Consider the following 23,915-nt stretch of genomic DNA (forward strand, 5'->3'; position numbering starts at 1 on the left):
TATAGAGAGAGATAGAGAGAGAGAGAGAGAGAGAGAGAGAGAGAGAGAGAGAGAGAGAGAGAGAGAGTCCAGAGTATTTAGGGGTACGTACCAACTCCTCTTTTTCAAATAACTTCCAAATTTTAATATTTTCCTCTCAAGTTAGTCTCTATTTCTCCTTCCCCTCCCTCAGGTATTGTTGGAGATATTTCTTTTAATTAGGCCTCCAAAAAAAAGAGTTTCCAAAAGTTTCTGCCCTTTGTGCAAATAAAAAGTTTGATAATATACTTTTTTTCTCACCCTTGTTTATGCTGCCCAGTCCCATATTCCATCTCTCTTTACTTATACTCTAACAATAGTTAGTTCTCAAACCATCCCCACAATTGAACACCTCTATGCTTCTACCACAGCAACGTTTCATAAAATCAAAGGCCACCCTGTCCCTATCACTGGATGCTCCTGGTGGACTTTTCATCAGCTTCTGGTCATTGTCCTATTGTACTCCTTTTTCAAGGTTTGGTGTCCTCTGCTTTAACATCCTATAAATTGGAATTGAATTGAGGTCCAGTTCCTCCCAGGCTATGTATGGGCCATGGTGTCATCCCCTCAGTATTCCTGGTCTCCTCTACAAACTTATTCCTATCATGGTTGGACAAGATCTCTCCCAAAACATACCAATAATCCTCAAAGTCCAGGTCATGTGCCTTAATAAACGCCCTAAAGATTTTCACAAACTTGCCAGCATCATCACGGAAATTAGGGATTTTCCTCTTCAAATTCTCCACATCCTCTGTTCTAAACCTAGTGTGTTGTCTTAAGTGAAAAATCCCATCATCTCTCACAACTGGAAGGTCGAGTAGGGGAAAAAGATTATTAACCTGTTTGTCACCCTTATTCAGTGCCTTTATTAATTATAAAACTAATGGCAATGTAAACACAAGATATCAGAGAGCAATCATGTTATGTTTGTGGCCGAATTGGACATTTTGCCAGAGAATGTAGGTTTAGGAGAAGATCACATGGGCAAAGATACAATAATAATAATATTACCAAATCCCTAATCCTCAAGCTGTGAGGTCCTTCCACCCATAATCCTGAGGGATACTGAAATGACAATGGAATGGCTGAAATTACAAACCCACCCTCCCACCTACCAAAGATACCATAATCAATGATTCCACCAGAACATTCACTCACCACTGGGCACCCTCAGATCAATCTTATTACAGAAGTCAGTTCGGCAGCAGTGTGTGTTTCGAACATGATCTGAGCTGAGGCAGTAGAAGGGCTTTCCTACTGGGACCAGTTCAGCCTGGGGAATACAGGTTCGAGAATGATGCTCCGTCCCATCCATGTTGGAAATGGAAACCATGCAGACCCCATCCGTTTCGCATGTGTAGTTGGTGTGCACACAGTTTGTACATGAACATATCAGAGCTGTTGGAAAATTAGAACAAGATGTTGGTGATGGGGATCCTGAATTTTTAAAGTTCCTATTCAGGGGCAGCTGGGTAGCTCAGTGGATTGAGAATCAGGCATAGAGATGGTCAAATCTGGCCTCAGACACTTCCCAGCTGTGTGACCCTGGGCAAGTCACTTGACCCCCACTGCCCACCCTTACAACTCTTCCACCTATAAGGCAATACAAAGAAGTTAAGGGTTTTTTTTAAAAAAAATTCCTATTCACATAATGAAGATGAGTTATATCTATCTATCTATCTATCTATCATGAATAGAGATAGGTACATGAGGTATTATCTTAATCTGGTGACAGTTTTCAGACTTAATTTACAACCAAGGTTTTCTACATCCTACTGCTCTCTCCAAAGCACCATGTTTTATGTCTCAGAAAATTAATACTTGGAAGCTGATACTTGAAACTCCTATCCCAAATCACTCCTTTCCTTTTTTACTCTTGAGTATAACTTGGGTGCTACCATCAAGGAGTTTTTTCCTTATGCTTATATTGTGGCCTCTGACCATCTGGAATGGAGATGGGTGAAATTTTTGCCTTTTTGTCCTTACATGAAGATGAAATAAAAAAAAAGGAAAAAATAACCATATCAAAACAGCTATGCAAAATTTTTTTCACTGAGTTTACCAGCTCTAAACATCTTTTCTTTTCCCTTGATCCCAGACCCCTTGGCATTTTCTCCTTTTGTCTCATCCTGAAAAACTTACCTTAAAGGCCCAAAATGTAGAGCATGCAGTAATTAAGGGAACTAATGATGTAGTATTTGTTAAGCATGAAGAATGTTCTATAGACAGGGAAGAACTACAAATTAATGTGGTGCCTCTGAAAGTCCCTTCAATAGTCCTGGAATCCCAAATCCTTTACTATTCACACAACAGAAATAGAATAGGCAGCAGCAACCAGATCTCCCCACAATACTGTCTCCTGAACACTGAACCCTAATCCTGAGTTCTTAAAACAAAAAGAAGCCTTTGGACTTGGCTACCTTTAGGCTAAAGCTACTAGTGCTGACTGAGGCTCTAATCCATCAGGAGATGGAAAAGGGTTACAGATTGGCACTTAAATGGAAGTGAAATTCAGCCACTGTCAACTTGGACTAAATTCAAACCCAGGCTTATAACTAGTCTCCCAAGATATGGTCTTCTTCCTATCCTTTGTCACCCCTAATTCTGTTCGTGTTCAGATATGGACAATCTATCTTTGTCTTTTCCAGTATCCTAGAACCCTCTCTTGGCTTGGTTACAGTGGTTGGTGAAAAGTACAGACAATTTTATAGCCTTCTGTGTTTTTCCCCAATCTTTCATCAGATACCTATTTCCCAGGAGAAATTTTAAAACATGCAGCTACCTGCTTAAGAGATCTGTGCTGGGCTGATGATTTGCCTGTCTGTTTAAGGCAGAGAGTTCAAGGTAATAACTCTTTAAATTAAGGATCCAAATAAAAGGTCAAGTTCTGGGGTGTTTTCCCCCTACAACCTTACCTAGGCAATGGGGATCAAGTGACTTGCCCAGGGTCACACAGCTAGGAAGCATATGAGGCTAGATTTGAACCTAGGACCTCCTGTCTCTAAGCCTGGCTCTCAATTCACTCAGCCACCCAGCTGCCTCCTTGATTTGTTTTTTTTTAACCCTTCCTTTCTGACCTAGTAACAACTCTAAGACAGAAGGGCAAGGGTTAGGCACTTAGAGTTGACTTGCCCAGGGTCACAACTAGGAAGTGTCTGAGACCAGATTTGAATCCAGGTCATCCTGACTCCAAGCCCAGCTATGCCCTAGGATGGTAATAGCGGACCCATGGCACATGTACCAAAGATGGCATACAGAGCGCTCTCTGTGGGCACGCATACAGCACCCTCCTCCAAGTTCGTTACTAGAAAGGCTGAGGGACTCAGGTGCAGCTGCTCCCCTCCCCCTCTCCACCGTGCCTGACATTTTTTTCATAGCCCCTGCCCCTCCTCTCAGTAGCCCAACAAAAGCAACTCCTCCCTCCCCAGTGTGGGGTAAGGGGAGAATTAGGGTGCCAGCACCTGATGGGGGAGGGGCACGACACGTGGTCTCTAAAAGGTTTGCCATCATTGCTCTAGGACAAGTTTGAAAAGTCAATTCCCCTCAAACTACAACTCCTATTCCAAATCATTCCTGTCTTAATCCTTCCTGCTAACTTAATTTCCCCTTACCCCATTTCTTTCTTTTTTATACACTCCAATTTTGTCATCAATAGAAACTCAGAGAGTTCTGTAATATACCAGAAAAGAGGGCCTTTTGGGAGAAAGGGAAAGATGCAGGGAAGGATTCTGAGGAATCCAACTATTCTGAATTAGCACTGTGAACTGCTTAAGGTTCTTTGGGATATGAAGAGAAAGTTTTAAAAAATACTCCTTCCTTATATTCTAATAATTTTCTATTCTAATAATAAAAACACTCCTTCCTTAAAAACTTCTAATTCACGGTGCCCAATGGAAAACCTTGGCTCACAACGTAACAATAAGACATAGATGGGCCTGCAAACGGGGACTTTTTAACAGAACGTATGCTGTTAGCCATCATTTATTGGAGTTAGCCAGGCTAGAGTCACCCTGCTTCTTACTCTCCTCTGGTTAAGTACGTGGCCTCTTTCTAGTGAATCATACTGGAGATAAAACACCCACATGTAGCTCGTTATTTCTGGGAAGTTCTTAAAACAATCCTGGCATAAGACAGGAAAGAAAAAAAGTGGTGAAATGTATTCCGGATTGGATAAAACATTGGATAGCGAGTTAGGAAGTCTGAATTTTCATTCTTACTCCCTTGCTGAGTTCGATATACAATGCTTTCAGTCAGTTCCATAGACTCTCAAGGCCTCAGTTTACCCACTTATAAATAGTTACCTTAATTGGGATGACAAAGCTTTAATGTTATAAAGTATATTGAGTAACTGACAACAATTTTCTCTACAAAAATATCTACATATAAATTGAGAAGCTGAAAGAATAGGAAAATAAGTTAAGCTTCTTTACATTAAGCAGGATGGGATGGGAGGAAGTTGGGTTGAAATGGATTGAAAGTGGGTTGAAGTGGATTGAAAGCCTGGCCTCAGACATTTCCTAGTTGTGACTCTGGCCAAGTCATTTAACCCCCAATGCCTAGCTCTTACCACTCTTCTGCCTTGGAACCAATTCACAGTATTGATGCTAAGGTGGAGGTAAAGGTTAGGGGAAAGAAGCAGTTAGGTAGCTCAGTGAATAAAGAACCAGGCCTAGAGACAGGAGATCTGGGTTCAAATATGGCCCCAGGCACTTCTTAGCAGTGTGAGCCTGGGTAAATCACTTAAACTCTAACTGCCTAGCCCTTAGACAAAAAGCTGTTATTTTAAAATAAAAATTAAAAAAAAAAAAAAAAAAAAAGCACTGGCTGAGCATGATGGCAAACACATATACTCTCTCCCAGTAGGGAGGCAGAAATTGGTGGATTGCTCGAGTTTAGGAGTTTTGAGCCACAATGACTGGATGTCTGGCACCAACAAGATGCTAAGGAGAGGGGCCAGTCATAGTGGCTGGTGTACTTCTAACCTGGACAAGATAGGGTAACTGAGTCTCAGAAAAAAAAGCATCACTATTTAAAATTTCAAAGCAGTCTTTCCTAATTAAACAACAACCCAAAAAAAGTACATGTATTCCTATAGTTTGGTCACCGATACTACACTAGAAAATACTGCTTTAAGTTTATAAACATTTTCCTGAATCTCAAACAAAAGAGCCATTTGACTATGCTTTTTGTTACTGCTCCATGAAAACACTTTCACTGATGACTGTAATAAAACTGGATAATAAAAATTACTTTTAGAATTTAAGTTTACTATGTATCTGGTGAACTAAGTTTCAGTACTAAATCCAAATTACAGCTAAGTCCTGATTAGTTCAAATAATGAATGTCATATGAAGTGGAGCGGGGGAAGTGATAATGAACCAGGCATTTATTAAGTGCCTACTGTATTAGGCACTGTGTTAAGTACTTCACAAATGTGATCTCATTTGATCTCTCAACTCTGTAATAGTCACAGCTAGGAATTTGATCTACAACTCTGTAAGGTATTATCCTCCTTTTACTAATTAGGAAACTGAGGCACAGGTTTTAAACAACTTGACCAAATGGACCACTTTTGTGAGTTTCCAAGGTAAGTTTCCAAGGCCACATTTGAACTAAAATTCTCTTGCCTCCAGCCCCAGCACTTTATCACTGCCCCACAGAGCTGGTACTATTCAAAGTCATAATTATGTAAAATATGGTAATTGGTTCCAGCCCAATGAAAATATGCACTGCAAATTAGAATAATGGGACCACTTCACTGGTTTCATAATTCATAGTAATCTGGACCTAGATTTTAAAGTTTTTCCAGGAAATTAAGAGTTGAGTCATAGATACTAAATTTTAGGCATATATCTCTAGTTGCATGTGTCTAGCACACACATACCATACACATTTCTTACTTCAACAATGAGATTTATGGCCAAAAAAAAGTTTGAAAATCCAAACCACACTGGCCAACTAAACTGCTACGGGTAAAGACATATTAGAAAATGGACCGTGCTCATGCTGTCTTTACAAAAATCTGTTATTAACAAGATTGCTAGTCCAACTTGGAAGTTGACACAAATGGCCCTAGCAGAATTTGAATGGGGTTCCGATCCATGATCAGAATATGGTTGGTAAAATTCAAGCTTAATTCTGAAGTGAGTCAGTGTTTTGAGCAAGGCTTAAAAGTCCCACTGTGGGCAGAACCACGATCTGGCTGTATATTAGCTGAAGCATTTAATTCATTGCTGGGCTTCAAAAAACATTAAAAAGTAATTGCCAACAAAGAAAGCAAAATCCTTCTTTCCCCTGCCAGCTGCCATACACTGGAAGGAAATCATCATTTCTGCAGCTTGATTTGAAATTCCCAAACATTACCAAGCTCAGGGGCATGGTCCATCCAAACTCAGTATCCAAACTCTTTGACACAGGCATAAAGGGGCATATAAAAGGGTATGAATTTTTAACCTGATATCAACTTCAAAAGAACAGAGATAATTCTCCATACCTCCAAGTTTACTGTAATGGCCACCAAAGAATCAACCTATTACTTCTTCTTTTTTTTTTTTAAAACCCTTGTACTTCGGTGTATTGTCTCATAGGTGGAAGATTGGTAAGGGTGGGCAATGGGGGTCAAGTGACTTGCCCAGGGTCACACAGCTGGGAAGTGGCTGAGGCCAGTTTTGAACCTAGGACCTCCCGTCTCTAGGCCTGACTCTCACTCCACTGAGCTACCCAGCTGCCCTAACCTATTACTTCTTGAAACTACATATTTAAAATGTTCGATCTATCAGAGATCACTTCTAGATTTAGAAAGGCCCTCAGAAATCATCCAATTTAACACCCACATTTTTTTCAGATAAGGAATCTAATCTTTAGTCCTAAAGAGGTTAAAGCTACCCAGATAATAAATTGACGTCAAATCCAAAGCTCTTTCAAACACCATACCATCTAACATCTTTTTTTTTTAGGGTAATTTTGTTTGTTTGTTTTTAAGAAATAAATGACTTGTGATATACCATAGTAGTTGATAGAATTTTGGAGGGTTAAATCTTTTATATGTCCTAAACTTATTTCAAGTTTTAAAGAAGTCTCTCCGATTTTCACATTCTAAGATTTAGGGCACAAATATCACCTTATCCGTGACTTTTTTTTTATTTTTAGAGACAAATAACAACAAATATTTATTGAGTGCCTATCATGTGCCAGGCACTGTTACGTACTAATGATAAAAAGACAGAAAAGGAAAGGTACTTATGTTCAAAGTCACTCTCTATAAGGGAAAACAACACAAACAAATAGAGGTATATACATTTTTTAAAGTCAAACTTTTGATTTCATTGGTATAGGGAACTATCCAGTGAAGAAGTTCCATTTACCCATACAGAACAACGTTTTGCAATTCATAATCTTAGAATAAGTTTTCTAATAAACAGAGAGGTTGAAAGAGTTGCTCAGTCACATAGTTAAAGTACTCAGCATCCGGGCAGTGCTTGAATCTGAGTCTCCCAGACCTAGTCTCCCAGACCTTCCTGTCATACAAAATATATGCAGAGGGAAAACAGTATGGCAAAAACTAGGTAAATAACAATATCTCACACTCTATACCAAGATACAGTCAAAACAAGTATATGATTTAGACATAGAGGATGATGCCATAAGCAGATTCAGAGAGGATGGATTAGTTCACCTATCAGATCTCTGGATAAGGGAAGAATCTATAACCAAAAAAGAGAGAATATTATAAGATGTATAATTAATAATTTTGATTATATTAAACTAAATAGGATTTGTACAAACAAAACCAATGTAACCAAGATTAGAAAGAAAATACTAAACTGAAAAAAAAAAATTATAGCAAAGTTCTCTGATAAAGGTCTCATTTCTCAAATCTATAGAGAACTGAGTCAAATTTATAAGAATACGAGTCATTTCCCAACTGACAAATGGTCAAATGATATGAACAGTTTTCAGATGAAGAAATCAAAGTTATCAATAATCATATTTTTAAAAGTTCTAAATCACTACTGATTAGAGAAATGCAAATTAAAACAGTTCTGAGGTGCTACCTCACACCTGTCAGATTGACCAATATGATAGTAGAACAAAATAACAAATATTAGAGGGAATATGGCAGTGTATTGTTGGTGAAATTGTGAACTGATCCAATCATTCTGGAGGGCAACTTGGAACTATGTCCAAAGAGCTATAAAACTGTGCTATGAAACTCTTTGGTCCAGAAATACTACTACTAGGTCTATATCCCAAAGAGATTTTAAAAAGGGGGGAAAGGGGAACCTATTTAACAAAAATATTTATAGCAGCTTTTTTTGTGATGGCAAAGAATTGTAAATGGTTGAACAAAATGTGGTATATGATTGTGATGAACTGATGCAATTCTAAAGGACTTAAGACAAAGAATGCTATCCATCTCCAGAGAAAGAACTATTAGAGTTGGAATACAGATTAAAGTACACTATTTTTCATTTTAGTTTATTTGTATTTGTATTTTGAGGTTTTAGTTTTATGTGAGTATTCTCTCAGAACAATGACTAATATGAAAATGTTTTGCATGACCATACATGTATAAACCAAATAAAATTGCTTAACAGTTCCAGAAAGGGGGAGAGAAGAGAGGGAAGGGATGATTTGGATCTTATAATTTCAGAAAATATATGCTGAAAATTGTTATTACATGTAATTGGGAAAATAAAATATTTTTTAAAATTTAAGTAGATAAGAAAAAAATTACATAAAGGAAATACAGAGTAGGTTTTCTTTTAACCCTCACTAAGTATCAGTTATAAGGCAGAAGAGCAGTAAGGGCTAGGTAATTGGGGTTAAATGGCTTGTCCACGAATCACTCAGCTAGTAAGTGTGTGAGACCAGGTTTGAATTCAAGAACTCCTATCTCCAGGCCTTGTTCTCCATCCATTGAGTTTACCTATCTGTCCTCAAGTAGTTTTAAGTAGGTGAAGAAAAGTACTGGGGGGGGGAAAAAAAAGAGATCAGAAAAGTTCTCCCAAAGAATGTGAAACCTAAATTCGACTTTGAAGGAATTGAGCAATTCTACAAAACAGAGCCAGGAGGAAGAGTGCTCTAGACATGGAATGTAAAGGAACCAAGGTGAAGAATGAAATGTTGAGTACTAGGAAGAATAAGTGTATCAGTTCACCATTTATAGAAAGTCATGAACAAGAGTTTGTTTATTTGGGCTTTTTTCCCAAATAGTTTATATAGTATGGGGATTAATTGCTCTTTAAATGTTTGATAGAATTCACCCAAGATTCCATCTGGTCCTGGAGATTTTTCATGGGGAATTCTTTGATGGCTTGTTCAATTTCTTCTTCTGAGATGGGATTGTTTAAATATTCTATTTCCTCTTTTGTTAATCTGGGCAATTTATATTTTTGTAAATATTCATCTGTTTCACCTAGATTGTCAGATTTACTGGCAAATAATTGGGCAGAATAGCTCCTAATGATTGGTTTAATTTCCTCTTCCTTGACGGTGAATTCATCCTTTTCATTTTTGATACTGGTTATTTGATTTTCTTCTTTCCTTTTTTAAATCCAATTAACCAATGCTCTATCTATCTTATCATGAATATGAATAATGTGAGATATATCTAGAGAGCCAGATGTTGAAAGGCTTGAAATGCCAAAGAGAAGTGTAGAGAAAATGGGAAGCTACTGGAGCTTCTAGAACAGGGGAGTAACATGGTCAGACCCTCTGTTATATGAGAATTATCAATTTGGTAGCTGTGTGGAAAATGAATTAGAGGGGAGGGAGACTGCAAGCAGGGCGAACAATTAAAGCTATCACATTAGTTCATGTGAAAAGTGACAAGGGACTGAACTAAAGTGGTGCTATGAAAGTGAAGAGATATTCTGGAGATAGAATCAATAAGATCAGCCAAATTATTGACTGGAAGGGAAAGAGGATGGAGGGAGAATCCTTACCTGGGTGATTCATACAGCAGCTTTCCATCCTATTGATATTTTAATTAGCAATCTCTAATTCCAAGTCTTTCTTGAGCTGTACAACTAAACCTATCACCTAACAATCCAGGTATAATTATAGCAAGGTTTTATGAAAAGGAAAAATATTTTCTGTGTAATTTTCAATAGCTTTTCTGCATATGCTTACCATTCTGTTGTACATCTTGCCCCTCTGGAAATATTCTGGGCTGATTCTTTGGTATAGTAGCAACTTACTATAACAATTGGGTCTTTTTCTCAGGTTGTACATTATAAGTCAGCACTTAACATCCTAACAGCACAGCTTGTAATATTTCTCCTAAATGCTTTAACTTCTATCTTTCAAAAATAAAATTAATATCTGACTGTCTGTCTGTCTGTCTGTCTGTCTCAATCATAAAAGTAGTTTCCTCACTCAGAAATCCCTGTACCAATGAAATCACAGATCCTATCTCTATGCCTTAGTGATATCTTCTACTATATACTGCAAGATCCCCTACAGAACTTTTCATTAAGATGTCATATGACATTCTACCAGTTCAGAAAGTGGAATCAAGGGGGCAGCTGGGTAGCTCAGTGGATTGAGAGTCAGGCCTAGAGATGGGAAGTCCTAGGTTCAAATCCAGTCTCAGACACTTCCCAACTGTGTGACCCTGGGCAAGTCACTTGACCCCCATTGCCCACCCTTACCACTCTTCCGCCTAGGAGCCAATACACAGAAGTTAAGGGTTTAAAAAAAAAGAAAGTGGAATCAAGAGAATATAGAGAAGAAACATCCAGCACATCTCCTCCATGACAACCCAGGAAAAGACACTAGATTGAATTCTGATCAGAAAAACCAAGAAAAAAGTCACAGTGGGTCATTTTTTTCCAGCCCAGGGCAGCTTAGAAAGACAGAGCAATATGAGGATACTGGGGTAGAAGCTGGGTAGGAAAACAGCATGGCAGAAGTGAGACAGGAGGAGTATTCCAGATCACAGAGTGACAAGCTAGAGCACTAGGCAGGAAGCACTGGAGCAGAAAGAGATTCTAGGGGATCCCTAGACTAGCACTGTGTATAGGAACAGGTGCCATAGGGCAACTGTCACCCACGACCCACTTTCAGGTCAAAGATCCAGGGCAAAGAGGAAGGAACAAATTCCAGGAACTCAGTAGTGTGGCTCTGAGCCTAGAAGGAGAGCTGAGACTTGGTTCTAATCTTTAGATAGAAGCTCTAGTAGAACAATCAGAACAAAAGACCAAGCCTAAAGCAGAACCCACAGTTCAGTACTTCTAAACTTGTGAAACCTCTCAGTGGGCTAACAGTTACTGAGTCCAGCAGCTATCTACATACTCAGCTATGCATAAGCCAACAGACCCAACTTACAGAGCTCAGAAGAGGACAGAGAACAGATCTCTTTCCAGATTGCCTTGCTTTAGAAGTACTTACAATCCCCAGAGACATAGCTGTGAAAGAGGTAGGACATCAAAGGACACAAGTTTAGGCCAGACATCCCCCCAGAGGTGAGCAGAGCCCAACACTAAAATAAAGTCTTAAAGTCAAGAAGCAGGCTGGAAGAATGAGCAAATTAAAAAGAGAGAGAGAGAGAACACAACCATAAAATGCTACTATGGTGAGAGAGAAGCTCAAGACTCAAAAAACATCTACAAACAAACCCTCAAAGGAAAAATGCAGTCTGGACATGGATAAAGGTTTTTAAAAAATTATTTTAAAAGCCACCTAACCTGGAAAATAGATTAAGGTAAAATAATGTGAGAAACAATGGACTAATCTGAACCCCAGGAATAAAAGAGAAAGAAGGAGAAAGGAAGAGAGAGAGGTAGGGGAAGAGGGGGAAGAGGAAGAGAGAGAGAGAGAGAGAGAGAGAGAGAGAGAGAGAGAGAGAGAGAGAGAGAGAGAACACCTAGATATCATATAAAGAAATTATAAAGGAAAATTGCTGAGATATCTTAGATCCAGAGGGCAAAGTACAAATCAAAGGAATCCACCACTCACCTCCAAAAAGGAACTTCCAAATGGAAAATTCCCAAGAATATTGTAGCCAAAATCCAGAGCTCTCAGATCAAGAAGAAACTACCCTAAGTAGTCATAAAGAAAGAATTCAAGGACCTCAAAGTAAGGACCATACAAGATTTTTAGTACAAAGGTTGGCTTGGAATATGATATTCTGGAAAGCAAAGAACCTAGGATTACAATCAAGAATAACTTCCCCAGCAAAACTGAGTATAATGGGGTTGGGGTGAGGTGAAATAAGCATGTAATGAAATAGAAGATTTTTAAGCATTCCTGATGAAAAGAAAATCTACTAGTTCACTAGTAGATCACCTGCTTGAATGAATGAATAAAGCATTTATTAAATGTTTATTATGTCTAAAGTACTGTACTAAGTGTTATGGAGATAAAGAGAAAAATAGTCTCTCCTCTCAAGAAATCCAAATTTTAATAAAGGACACAACATATAAGCTTCGGCGGCAAGTCTGATGGAAAGGCTCATGGTCATTAGGGGGCAGCAGCAAAGCAAATGCTAATACCTCTTCTTTTATGCCATTATTTTATGCCACTATTTCTAGGTGTCTTGGGTTCATGGGCCTGGTCCCTATTAGCACCAATGGGAGATGGAGGTCAAAGTGGTGATGGTTTTACTTGCCCGGCACATGCTGGCTCTTTTCTCTGGCTCAAGATGCACTGTTGCATCAGCTAGTCTGGCTCGCCTCGCCTTTCTAGCAACAAGTTACAACACTTCTGTACTGCTCTACAAATTTACCCTTGTGTTCCTTTGAAACTCTAGGGAGGATGCAATAATTTATTTAAATCTATTCTATTGATTAGGTCTAGAGAATCCTCTGCATTTAACACTGTTTAGTCTAATGCCTCCAACCTGTACACTTCAGGGGATAATTTGGGTGTAGGACTGAAGTAATAATTAATTGCAGCTTTCTGATTTCTTTTCCATCTCTGAAAGCACCTCTTGCACCACAATCACCAAGTGGTCCCATTGAGTCTCTAAGGCAGCAATTTCCTCCCCTCTGTTGGATTTAAAAATAACCTGCCTACTAGCTCTGGAATCCCTTGCAGGTAATATGTCTTATAATCTTTCACAGCTTCCCAGGTGCCTCAAGAGGAAGAGCTTCCATTTTTGGAAAGATACAATTTCCTCTACAAGAGACTTTTTTACTCTGTCTCCCTTTTAGTACTGTATCTGACCCCAACCAGTTTTTTTTGTTTTGTTTTGTTTTTGTCTTCTGTTTCTAATGGGACTATAGCTTTTGAGTATGTTTTAGTAATAAGTTTTAAAACTGGATTTAGGATTTTACATAAAAGTTGCATTAAAAATTATAAAGAAATTGAAATCATTTTCCTATTTTGAAGTTTCTACCTGAATTTTACCTGATATTAAGGGACAGAAGGGCTCATTTTTCAAGTCAGGCCCTCATGCATCCTTTTAAGATTCTTCCTTCAACTTACTGATGGTATTGTCCAAATCAGATATCAGATTAGGTAAAGCTAGAAAAAGCAGGTCAACCAGGTCTTTTTGAGCCTCGGTACACAATTATTCTGGCCTTCTAATAAGCCATTTTTAGGTGGTCTGGAAACTACCATGCTGTCTTTTTTTCTGTACCCTTCATAACAACTCTCTGTTCTTGTTCACCACTAAGTATATTTTCTTTCCTTGATGGTTATAAAACCACCAACTCTGGATAAGTCAAAAATTTTAAAGTCCACATTTTGTCCCAATGGACAAATTCTGTTTAGATAACTGAAGTCTCCAATGACTACTGCAAGCACTTAACTGTGTGGCGTCCAGTCTCATTTAACATTTCCACCTTAATCTTACTATCCTAGCTAGGTGGTCTGTAGCATATCCCTTTTAGCACATTCTCATCATCTAATTATGGAATTGCCTTGCAGAGACTCCATAGTACTTTGATTTGATGATTTTCATTCCATTGCAATTGGTGCTGGATTGTATTTCTTGTTTGCCCATCCCTGTTCTTCCTCTAGAGTTTATAAACTACTGGTTAATCCACCAAGTTTCTCAGAAACCAACAACATGAAAATCATCATCGGCAGCTCAGAAAGGAAGAGTGAGGTGCACATACCTCTTTTGTTAATAGGAACAGCCTAGACAAAATGTTATGAATTTCCACAAAAACAAACAAACAAAAAAACAAACGGCTCTGCTGACTGCAGAATTACAGTCCCATAATCAGGCATTCAGGTTGGTAATGTTTAGCTCTACTGCACAAAACCACTAAAGTAATAAAAACAACACATTTATAGAGTACTTTTAAATTTTTATAAAACACCTTCCTCACAATATGAAGTATTATTCACAGTTACAGATGAGGAAATGGAAGTCCTGAGAGATTAAACAACTCACCTATGGTCACAGTACTAGTTAAGTAGCTGAGTCTAAATTTGAATCTGGATCTTTTGATTTCAAGATAAATGCTCTTTCCACTGCACTATATATTGTCTTCCAAATTTCAAATATTCTCAAGAAACTAGGGCACAGAAGTATAGAATGAGAAAATTTTACAACAATAAAGCTTAGCAATCAAAACTCAGGAGAAATTACTTTTTCTTTATCTCTAGTTTCTAAATTATCTTTCTCCTTCCACTAGAATCCTCAAATATGACTATTAAAAAGAAAAATCAACAGCTCCTTAAGACTGACACAAGCTGTCTCTTCGTCAAACTATGAGTGTGTAATTGGTAGTCTCTTGGAAATCCAAAATCTGAGAAAGGATTTTCATGAACCAACAACTCCCTACTTTGGCTAAAGAACATCTAAGAAATAAAGGAAGCTGATCAGAAAGGGAAAACTCAAGTTTTGACAATAAGAACTCGAGAAGCTAGTTCTTTAGTTCCCTCCTATCCAGAAAAAGGGCCTAGAAATGGGGTTTACATGAAAGGGAAGGTGTCAGAGAAGCCAGTTCAGCACTGCATTCATTCTTACACAATACCTTTCTGACATTTTGTTTGGAAACAAACCCAACCCTAGAGAGCTGTTTAAACAAGTTCAACCTTAAGCCTCAGGTCTACAGAATGAAAGCTTTGTTCTTCTCCCAAATAAATGCTTGGCATTTATGCTAAGGAGAGCTGTAGGTGCAACTTAATCTATGACTGAGGATAGGAAGCACCATACTGAAAGGCCCTTATTGCTGCTTGTGAAGGTGAGTGGCATGGTAGAAAAGGGAATGGAGTGAATTATTATAAAGGGGTATCCCCAATCTCTCCAGGACCATCACCACAGTCATTATATTTAATAAACTATCCATTTTATGTACTCAGAGCTGGGAAGGGGCTGAGTGAGGCAAACAACTATCCTTGACTTTATTCTATAATAAAACAAAATACAAAATATTCTTTTTTCTATAGTTAACCTCTGTGTATCTTTTATTTTATCTGCTCTATCAGGGCAACAGTAGTTATTTGACACTGAAGCTTCCTGACCTACTTACTGTACCTTAGTGCAGTGCTAAGTGTTTTAGAGATAGTGGGGATGCAGTTTTGAGAAAGCAAAGGGCTTAAGTTAGTTGCTTTGGTAAGAAAAGTGATGGTGCTTAATAAATGCAAAAATTAAGTGCCTCTTGTCTGATAATATGCCAAATGCAGGAGATGTAAATAAAAACAGGATAGCTGGAGCAAAATGAATAGATAATAGATTAAGAGCTGAGAAGTGACATAAGAAAGAAGAAGATCTGTTCCAAGTGGCTCAAAAAGAGGACTTCAGTGACTGGTGGAAAAATATTACAGATGAAAAGAAGTGTAAAAGTAAAAGTGCAGCTGTACAAATGTGATGTTACAGCTATAGGGATGGAAAAGAAAGGGCCAGACGTTAGGAGCTGGGGAGGGAAAGAAAGGTAGGTAACCTCTGGTTAACATGAGCAGCTCCTCAGTACAGAAAGATGGACCTGAAAACTGGTATTAAGAGAAAGTTGGGCCATACTATGATAGGCAAAAATTGTGTTGTTGTTTAGTCATATTTTCAGATGTACCCTGGCTCTTTGTATAACAAAGCTATTTCTACTTCCCAGTAGTCCCTGGTCTATAGTAACCTGGCTTTGGTTTACTTTCAAATTCTCTTAAAGACTATTAGAAGATAGCATGTTTTCTTTAAAATGTACTTGTGCAGGGGGCAGCTGGGTAGCTCAGTGGATTGAGAGCCAGGCCTAGAGACAGGAGGTCCTAGGTTCAAATCTGGCCTCAGACACTTCCCAGCTGCATGACCCTGGGCAAGTCCCCATTGCCTAGCCCTTACCACTCTTCTGCCTTGGAGCCAATCAGTAATGACTCCAAGACAGAAGGTAAGGGTTAATAAAAAAATTTTTTTAAATAAATAAAATGTACTTGTGCAACAAATGGCCTTTATAAGGAAGAAGAGAGTAAAGAATAGTTCAGTGACAGCTCAATAACCCTTGTTACAGTCATCTGTGGATTCTAAAAGCTATATTGTGTGTACATTTGCACATTTTAGGTCAGACATGTTATAATGATAAATTAGACCAAATGATATTAAATCAGTGAATTCATTCAACTCATCAAGGTTGTCCTGTGATGCAGAATTCTTTCTATAAAAGAAACACAAGTTGTCCCTGCTCACCAGCAGCTTGTGATTGGCTTGTTCTTCTGCTCCTTAGTTGGTTTTTGGTCTAATCTATCATTATAACATTTTTTACCTAAAATGTGCAAATGTACACACAGATAACTAATAAGTGCTCAAAAGAGACAGTACCTAAGTATAAGATAGATATTAGCTGAAATACCCTTCATCTCCCCTGACCATTGCTCATTTAAGATTTTAAGTTATTTTAGCAATTAAGTGTTTACTATACATCTCATTATTTAATACTTAAAACAGCTCTATGAAGTACTGCTATACCTATTTTACAGAAGTGGAAATGGATTTAGAGATGTTAAATGGCTTGCCCAGGGTTTTTGAAATATAGCTTTTAGAATCCAGATGACTGAAGACCTATGGTCTCCCCCATTATGTAAGTTCCTTGAGGGCAGCAATTGGTTTTGCCTCTCTTAGTATTCTCAGTTTTAGCATAGTGCCATAGTAAGTGCTGAATAAATGCTTGTTGACACAGTTAATAAATGTCTGAGTCAGGATTTAAACTGGGGTATTCTTGACTCAAGTCCATTATATCAGCCTTCTACTAGACCTAAAATGTTCACTTGATAACTGCCCCTAGAATCCTCCCCTCATGGGATCCTCAAAAGATTTGAATGGAAAAGGAAAACTGAGAGTGGTAAAAATGTAAAACCTGGATATAGATGACTTCTTTCCACTTCTTAATTCATCATACAGAAGCTGGGCTCTGTAACCTCTACAATCCTTAGATACTGGTAGGAGAGGCCTTATGACTCCCATTTTACAGACAAGGAAACCAATACAAAGGAATCAAGTGAACAGGAGATTAGCTATCTATGACTTCAAAATGGATGAGGTTTGGTTTGATGATGAAAGCAAAGGGTTAAACAGTTTTCAGTATGTTGAGTTCTAAGCATCCAGCAAAAAACTGGAGGTAAGGAAATGGAGTTGAGAGAAAACTGGGAAAACGGACTATATGCAAACCCAAGGAGACTGCCCAGGGAGAAATGCCTGGAAGGAAAAGTGCCAATTCTAGGGCAATACCCTAAGATGGGTGTTTCAGGGATAAATCAAACTCTGATTAATGACTGAGCACAACAAGAGCAGCCAACTCTTATATTCTGCTTTTTGTTTACAAAAGATTGGGTGGGAAGTATTTCAGAATCTGCAGGTGGAGAGGTAGGAAAGAACACTGCAAAGATGGCATTTACAAGAACCACAGACTGTCAAGGCTGAAAAGAAACTTCAAGGAGCCTGGTCCAATTTCTTCATTTGATGGCTGAGTGAATTAAGTGAATAATTTACCCATAAGGGTGAATTGCCCGAGGTCATAGAGCAAGTTAGTAGCAGAGCCTGATTTACTGCAACACAGAAGGCCTGACTCCTACTACCTGCAAGGTTCTCTCCACTACAGAGGAGCCCCAAGCCTAAATGAGAAGAGATCTCAAGAAGATGTTAGGAAACAATATTGCGAGTAAATAAACTGAGTAAAGACAAGTATATGGGATCTTGAAGAACCTGGGGAGAATCCAGGGAATGATTCTTTTTCTGTCTTGGGAGGAGCTTTTAAAGGTTTCACTGTTCTTCATTAGTTTGGCCGACTCAGTGAGGATCGGGGTAGCCCTGTCATTGGCAATGAAACTGATAGAAAGAAAAGCTTGAAGATCTATTAAAAACTAACAAAAGAAAATGAGATAAGATCATCATAAGGAGTCTAAACAAAGATGGGATTCCATGATGAGAGTTCCAAGTACAGATTTTATTTGTTAACATTAAAGAACAGATTTTAAAAATGAAAACTCAACATGAAGATGAACTTCAATATTAGTCTGGGTTCTTCTGCATCCTAAGACTAAATAAAGTTGGCAGAGAGAAGCATGAACTACAGTTGCATTGCTCCTAAGAACAGACCACAATGCAATGCAATACAATGCAATCAATGCAAGTTGACAAACCTCCCCAGCAGGCTTCACTAGAAGCAGCAGCAGTAACAACAGTTCTCACCAATTCACTGATTTATGTGGGAGCAATAAGGGTTGCAATGAGCTCCCTGGGAGGGAACTAAAATAATATCACAGTCCACCAAGAGTTTTCCAAAGAATGCCATTCAATTTCAAGTCACTGAACATTTATTAAGTATCCCCTAGGACCGAAAGACTTGACCAGGTACTGGGGATGCAGAGACATTCCTCTCCCTAGGAAACTTAAATTCTACCAGGGAAATAACCTACACAAAAACAAATTCAAAATGCATATGAAATAATCACAAAGTAATTTCAGGACCTAAAAGGCAGGAAGACCTGGCTGCCTTCGGATGATCCATCAGAGGTGGTCCTTGAGCTGAGCCTTGCCTGGAGTTAGGAATTCCAGTAGGTGAAGGGCATGGAGGCAGAAGAAAGAATGTCACTTATGGCAAACATCAAGTCCACCAGTGTGACTGGAACAAAATATGTGAGGAGTGTAATGAGGAAAGTAAAACAGGAAGGTGCCAGATTGTGAGTTTGTATTTCATGACAGAGGCAATAGGGAACCACTAAAGTTTAATGAGCACAGAAGGACATGGTCAGATAGGAATTTGGAAGCTGCCTATCAGTCAACTAGCAAGTATGATGCATCTACTATGTGCCAGGCACCATGCTAAGCTCTAATGATACAAAGAAGGGCAAAAAAAAAAAAAAAAAAAAAAAAACAACCAAAAAAACCAGTCCCTGCTCTCAGAGTGCACAGTCTAATGGGGAAGACAGCATGCACAAACATATATATGGAGTAAACTGTAAATAATCAACAGAGAAGACACTAAGATTAAGAAGGCCTGGGAAAGGTCTCTTGCTTCTGCAAGTGGAACTTTAGCTGAACTCAAGGAAGCCAAATAAAAATTACCCCGAGAATACAGAGAGCCCAAGAACATATCAAAGAAAGAGAGGGTAGAACACAGATGATGATGACCCAGCAAAGGATATTAAGAAAGATTAGTCAGATATAAGGAGGAAGAGAAACAGGGGAGAGAAGTATTACAAAAAAGTCCAGGAACAGGAGGTTAGCAGAACAGTCAGGAAGAATAAAATACCAAGAAAAAGTCACTAGATTTACCAATTAAAATATTTTTGGAAAAAGGCAATTTCAGTTAAGTGATAAGGAAGGAACAGAAGTTAGCTTGGAGGTTGAGATGCAAGAGGGAAGTAAGAATGTGAAGCCAAAGGGTGAAGGCAGCTTTTGATAGGAATGTGACAGGGGAAAGCGTGGATATTTAGGACTAAAAATTTGAAAAGGATTTTTTGTTTGTTTTTTATGATGGGGAAATCTCGATGTTTGTAGATATAGTTAAGGGGCCAGTGGACAAAGGGCAGTTGAAGATTAGAGACAATGAAAGAGATGATTGATAAAGCAAATTCCTCTTCCTCTGAGATAATGGGGAATAAAGTTGAAGGAATTTGAGGTGTAAAACTAATAACAAGATAGCCTCAATTTTCCTGGTTCCTGGAGAGGTGATGTAAGCCGTCTAAGGGAAGAAGGAAAGGTTTGGAATATATCTTGTGATAAAAGGTGAATCAGAGATAATTTAGAGGTTTCCAGATAAGGCAGGTAGGCTGGAATGAGATTAGATAAAATAAATTTATAGTGGATTCAGGCATCCGGGGGTTGTGTGATCTCCTCCAACAGTGATTGGCAGCATGGAGTAGACCTAAAGAACAGAAATGATGAGGGTAATCCAGGTTTGGAGTTTAGAAAAGGATGCCACTTACTACTTATGTGAACTTGGGTACTTAACTTCAATAGGTTTTAGTTTCTTCATATGTAAAACGGAGGAATTGGACTATATGGCCTCTAAAGTGCCTTCTAGCTTTAAATCTACGAGCGTATGATCAGGGAAAGATTGTTAGGATCTTTGACATAATAAAGACAAAATAAAAATTCCCATGAAAGGAGTATTTTAGTCATGCCCTAGTCTCTGGCATTCCAAAGAACCTTTTAAGATGAAGTCTAACCTCCTCTTGGGTAGTTACCAACTGGTCTGAATCTACATATGAATAAGGATTCATATGTAACATTTACATAGTGTCACAAACATACCTAGAATTGCATAATAAATAATATAATGCCAAACCAATAAAGCTAAGCAGGTCACTCCCTCCAGAATCCAGGTACATGGTTAGTTGTACAAATGTTAAAGACCCATCCTCTATTAACATAAAAGAATATGAAGTAACCTGCCCAAATGCATAAATCAAAAGAAATAACACTGTGACAAATGATATTTCCGTCAATCACAAAGTTATTCTGTCCTCATAAGATGAAAAAGTAACCCAACATTGCTTATTCACATAAGTACAGAAACTGTATCTAAAAATAGTTGGCCAACTAGATATCAGTAAGTAATTCAGCCTCACAAATGTCCCCAAAAGAACAGCATGTATCATTTCCTCCACAATATAGAATAGAAAACTGAAGTATACAGAGGTTAAACTTGCTCAAGGACAACCTGTGAGGGAGCAAAGTTCTGCTGTTACAAATGTCTTCCTACTCCAAGTTCCGACTGGTACACGTCTTCCAAAAGCCTTTTTGGAGAGGTAAGTCATGGACAGACAATACATTCCCTTATTCTCTGCTTTAAGAATCCACTTTGATAGGACATTATTTTGCTGAGAAAACATCTGGACTCAAGTGAGATCTTAAGTATGTTCTCAAAAATTCATTATGTTCTTTTCACAATTTCTAGTGCCTCTATGACCAAGGTTTCTGTTGAACTTGAGAAATGAGTGCAATTTTCTATTGCCTCTCCTAAATAAATTAATTTCCTATTTTAAAACACTACAGCTCTGCAATGTGAACTCCACAGATGAAAAGACGTGATGTTCCTAAACAAACAGGTTCTTTGCCACAACTTTATCAAGGTACAAACTCCTTCCCCTTCCCGCTGTCAGCATTTTATTAAAGGTACAAAGGTGCCAGGACCCCACCAGCCTCTCTTTATTAAATGCCTTCCTCCCACACTACTCACTCTTCTGTTATAGGGTCCAAGGCAAGGTCTGAAATGCTTTAGAGCTACCCTGATCTATTTCTAGTCCATTCAATACAGATAAAATAAATGTATGTTGCACATACATAGGAGAAAAGATTCAACTAGTTGTCACCCTGTGGCCCATAGTTTGCTTTCCCAGAACTGACGTTCTACTCTAATCCTTTTGCAACAGCGGTTTCCGGTGCATTCACTGCGGGCAACTAGATGTGTCCCGGAAAAAATTGTAGTGTCTGGCCAAGAAGTTTTAAGGCCCTGGAGAATATCTGCTGGACCTACAACCCCATTTCTAATTTAAAAAAGAAACAGAAGGGAAAAAAAAATAAACTAAATTCTGCCTCCCTCCCCCCCCCTCCCAATCAAACATTCTTTTTAGGAAAGGCTAAGGAAAACAGTGTCTCATTCAGAATAACCTGGATTATCAATTAAACATTTTAGGTAGGTATTTGATTCTTTTTACTCAGACTTTACAAAACAGACATTAAAATGCCCAGGGGGAAAGGCTAGTTCCCAACTTTGACCCATTAGAAACACAAAAATCCTTATCAAAGAAATGCAATTCATGATATCCTGACAAGCAAACCAGAGGCAAGCTCCTTTCCTAAAAGACATTATAATGTCTAGAAATAGGGTCCATTGTAACTCCCTCCCACCCCACCCCACCCCCACAAAAGCTCTTTATTCATGGAAGTCATCATTTCATCACAAACCCTGTCAGTTTCCGTTCACACACCTTTCCACAGTATTAAGAAATTGTACTACAGTATGGTATAGTTGCCTGTGCAAGAGAGCAAGAAGGAAGAAAACACAAGAAATACTGCACATAAGCATTCATGAACAAAGACCCAAGGCACACACCAACTAGCAGCATGAACAAATAGCAAAGCTAACGATAATAAAACTGTTCTTCAGATTCAAGGTGCAATGATCTCTTTTCTGTTTGAGTGGTTATTTAAAAGAAACCAGGGCTGGCATGTTTAGTGGGAAAATCATGATAGCAAACACACAGACACTTTATATTCCATTGTTGAAAGGTTAGGTTGTTGCTGAGAATTCAAAGCAGCAGATTGTGTGTTATTAGTCCCGAGTCCAGATCATCCCTCCCAGACAAAGCTGCAGGTCAATATCATTTCAATATAACTGCCAAGCAGAATCCTCCCCTACCATTCCCATGGCAAAACCCATTCGAATCGATTATCCCTAAATAATATTTTAGGATTTCAATGGCGCCTCTCAAACCCAAAGGGCTTCACAAACAAGAGATAGGGTTGCTGAAACATGCCCATCTCCTGTAGTGGCGGAAGGGAATGTCTGTCAAGAAGGCTAAGGCTGTTGGGGGAATAGAAGGTAAGTTTTTGTTTGTCAATTTTTTTTCCTCAGGGGAGGTGTAGGGAAATCTTGGCCAAGGGCAGTGGGAGAACTCTTCCTCCCCTGGGATCTTTATGTAATCTTGGAGGCTAAAGGTAAATCGTAGGGGTTTTTTTTTTCAAGATTTCGTGTAAAAGGCATCCACAAAGTAATCAAATGAATGGGACCCCAGGGCTGGGGGATGGAGGGGGGACTCGAACACATGTCAATTGTTTCCTATTCAGGGGTTCGAAACATTTCTCAATTGCAAGGTTTGAGCCCTAGGGTCGCCCTCCCGGGTTCTTCCAAACAGCACCTCCTGAACAAGTGTGTGTGTGTGTGTGTGTGTGCGTGTGCGTGTGCGTGTACGTGTGTGTGAGTGTGTGAGCTATGGGGCGGTGGGGTGGTCCTGGAGAATGGGGGAGGGGGACGGAGCTGTCCCTCCCCAGTACGTGAGCAGGTAGACAGGACGATGGAGCCCCTGGCACCGGGATATCTGGGGGAGAGGAGAGACCCGGGAACAGGGGGGAAGGGCTGGCGCCCCCTCCCCGGCCAGGCCCGTAAGACGACGGCCACGCCTCGCCGGGCGGGCGGAGTAGGAGCCCGCGGACCCGCCGGGCCGGACCGAGCCGAAGACGGCCCGGTGGAGGGAGGGAGCCAAGGAGGGAGGGGGCGCTTCGGCTCCAGGCCTCGCCCCGAATCCCGCTCGCTCTCGCCACTCGCCCTCCCCGCCCTGCCCGGGACTCACCCTGGGTCCCCCGGGGCCCAGCGCCGCCGCCGCCCTCCAACAGGAGCAAGACCAGGAGGAGGAAGGAGGAGGCTCCGACCGACTCCGCCATAGTAACCGCCGCCGCCGCCGCCGCAGCCCAGCAGCTCCAGGCGCGCTCCCGCGCCCCGCGCGCGCGACCGCCGCCGTCGCCTCCTCCCCGCACGTGCTGTCCCGGCGGCCGCGCGGGGCCCTCCCGC

At 39.6% G+C, this 23,915-nt stretch overlaps 1 protein-coding gene across 1 annotated transcript in view; it reads right to left on the bottom strand.

Moving 5' to 3' along the window:
* ACVR1B (activin A receptor type 1B) overlaps nt 1-23,788 on the bottom strand; it is a 43,002-nt gene extending 19,214 nt beyond the window's left edge. The window contains exons 1-2 of the mRNA XM_044677492.1: nt 23,698-23,788; nt 1,177-1,416 (exon numbers count right to left, since the gene is read on the bottom strand). Of these exons, the coding sequence (XP_044533427.1) occupies nt 1,177-1,416; nt 23,698-23,788 (331 nt within the window). The remainder of the gene's footprint in view (nt 1-1,176; nt 1,417-23,697) is intronic.
* Nucleotides 23,789-23,915: the final 127 nt, after the last annotated feature.

Source organism: Gracilinanus agilis, chromosome 5 (assembly GCF_016433145.1).
Source record: "Gracilinanus agilis isolate LMUSP501 chromosome 5, AgileGrace, whole genome shotgun sequence".
Taxonomy (NCBI): domain Eukaryota; kingdom Metazoa; phylum Chordata; class Mammalia; order Didelphimorphia; family Didelphidae; genus Gracilinanus; species Gracilinanus agilis.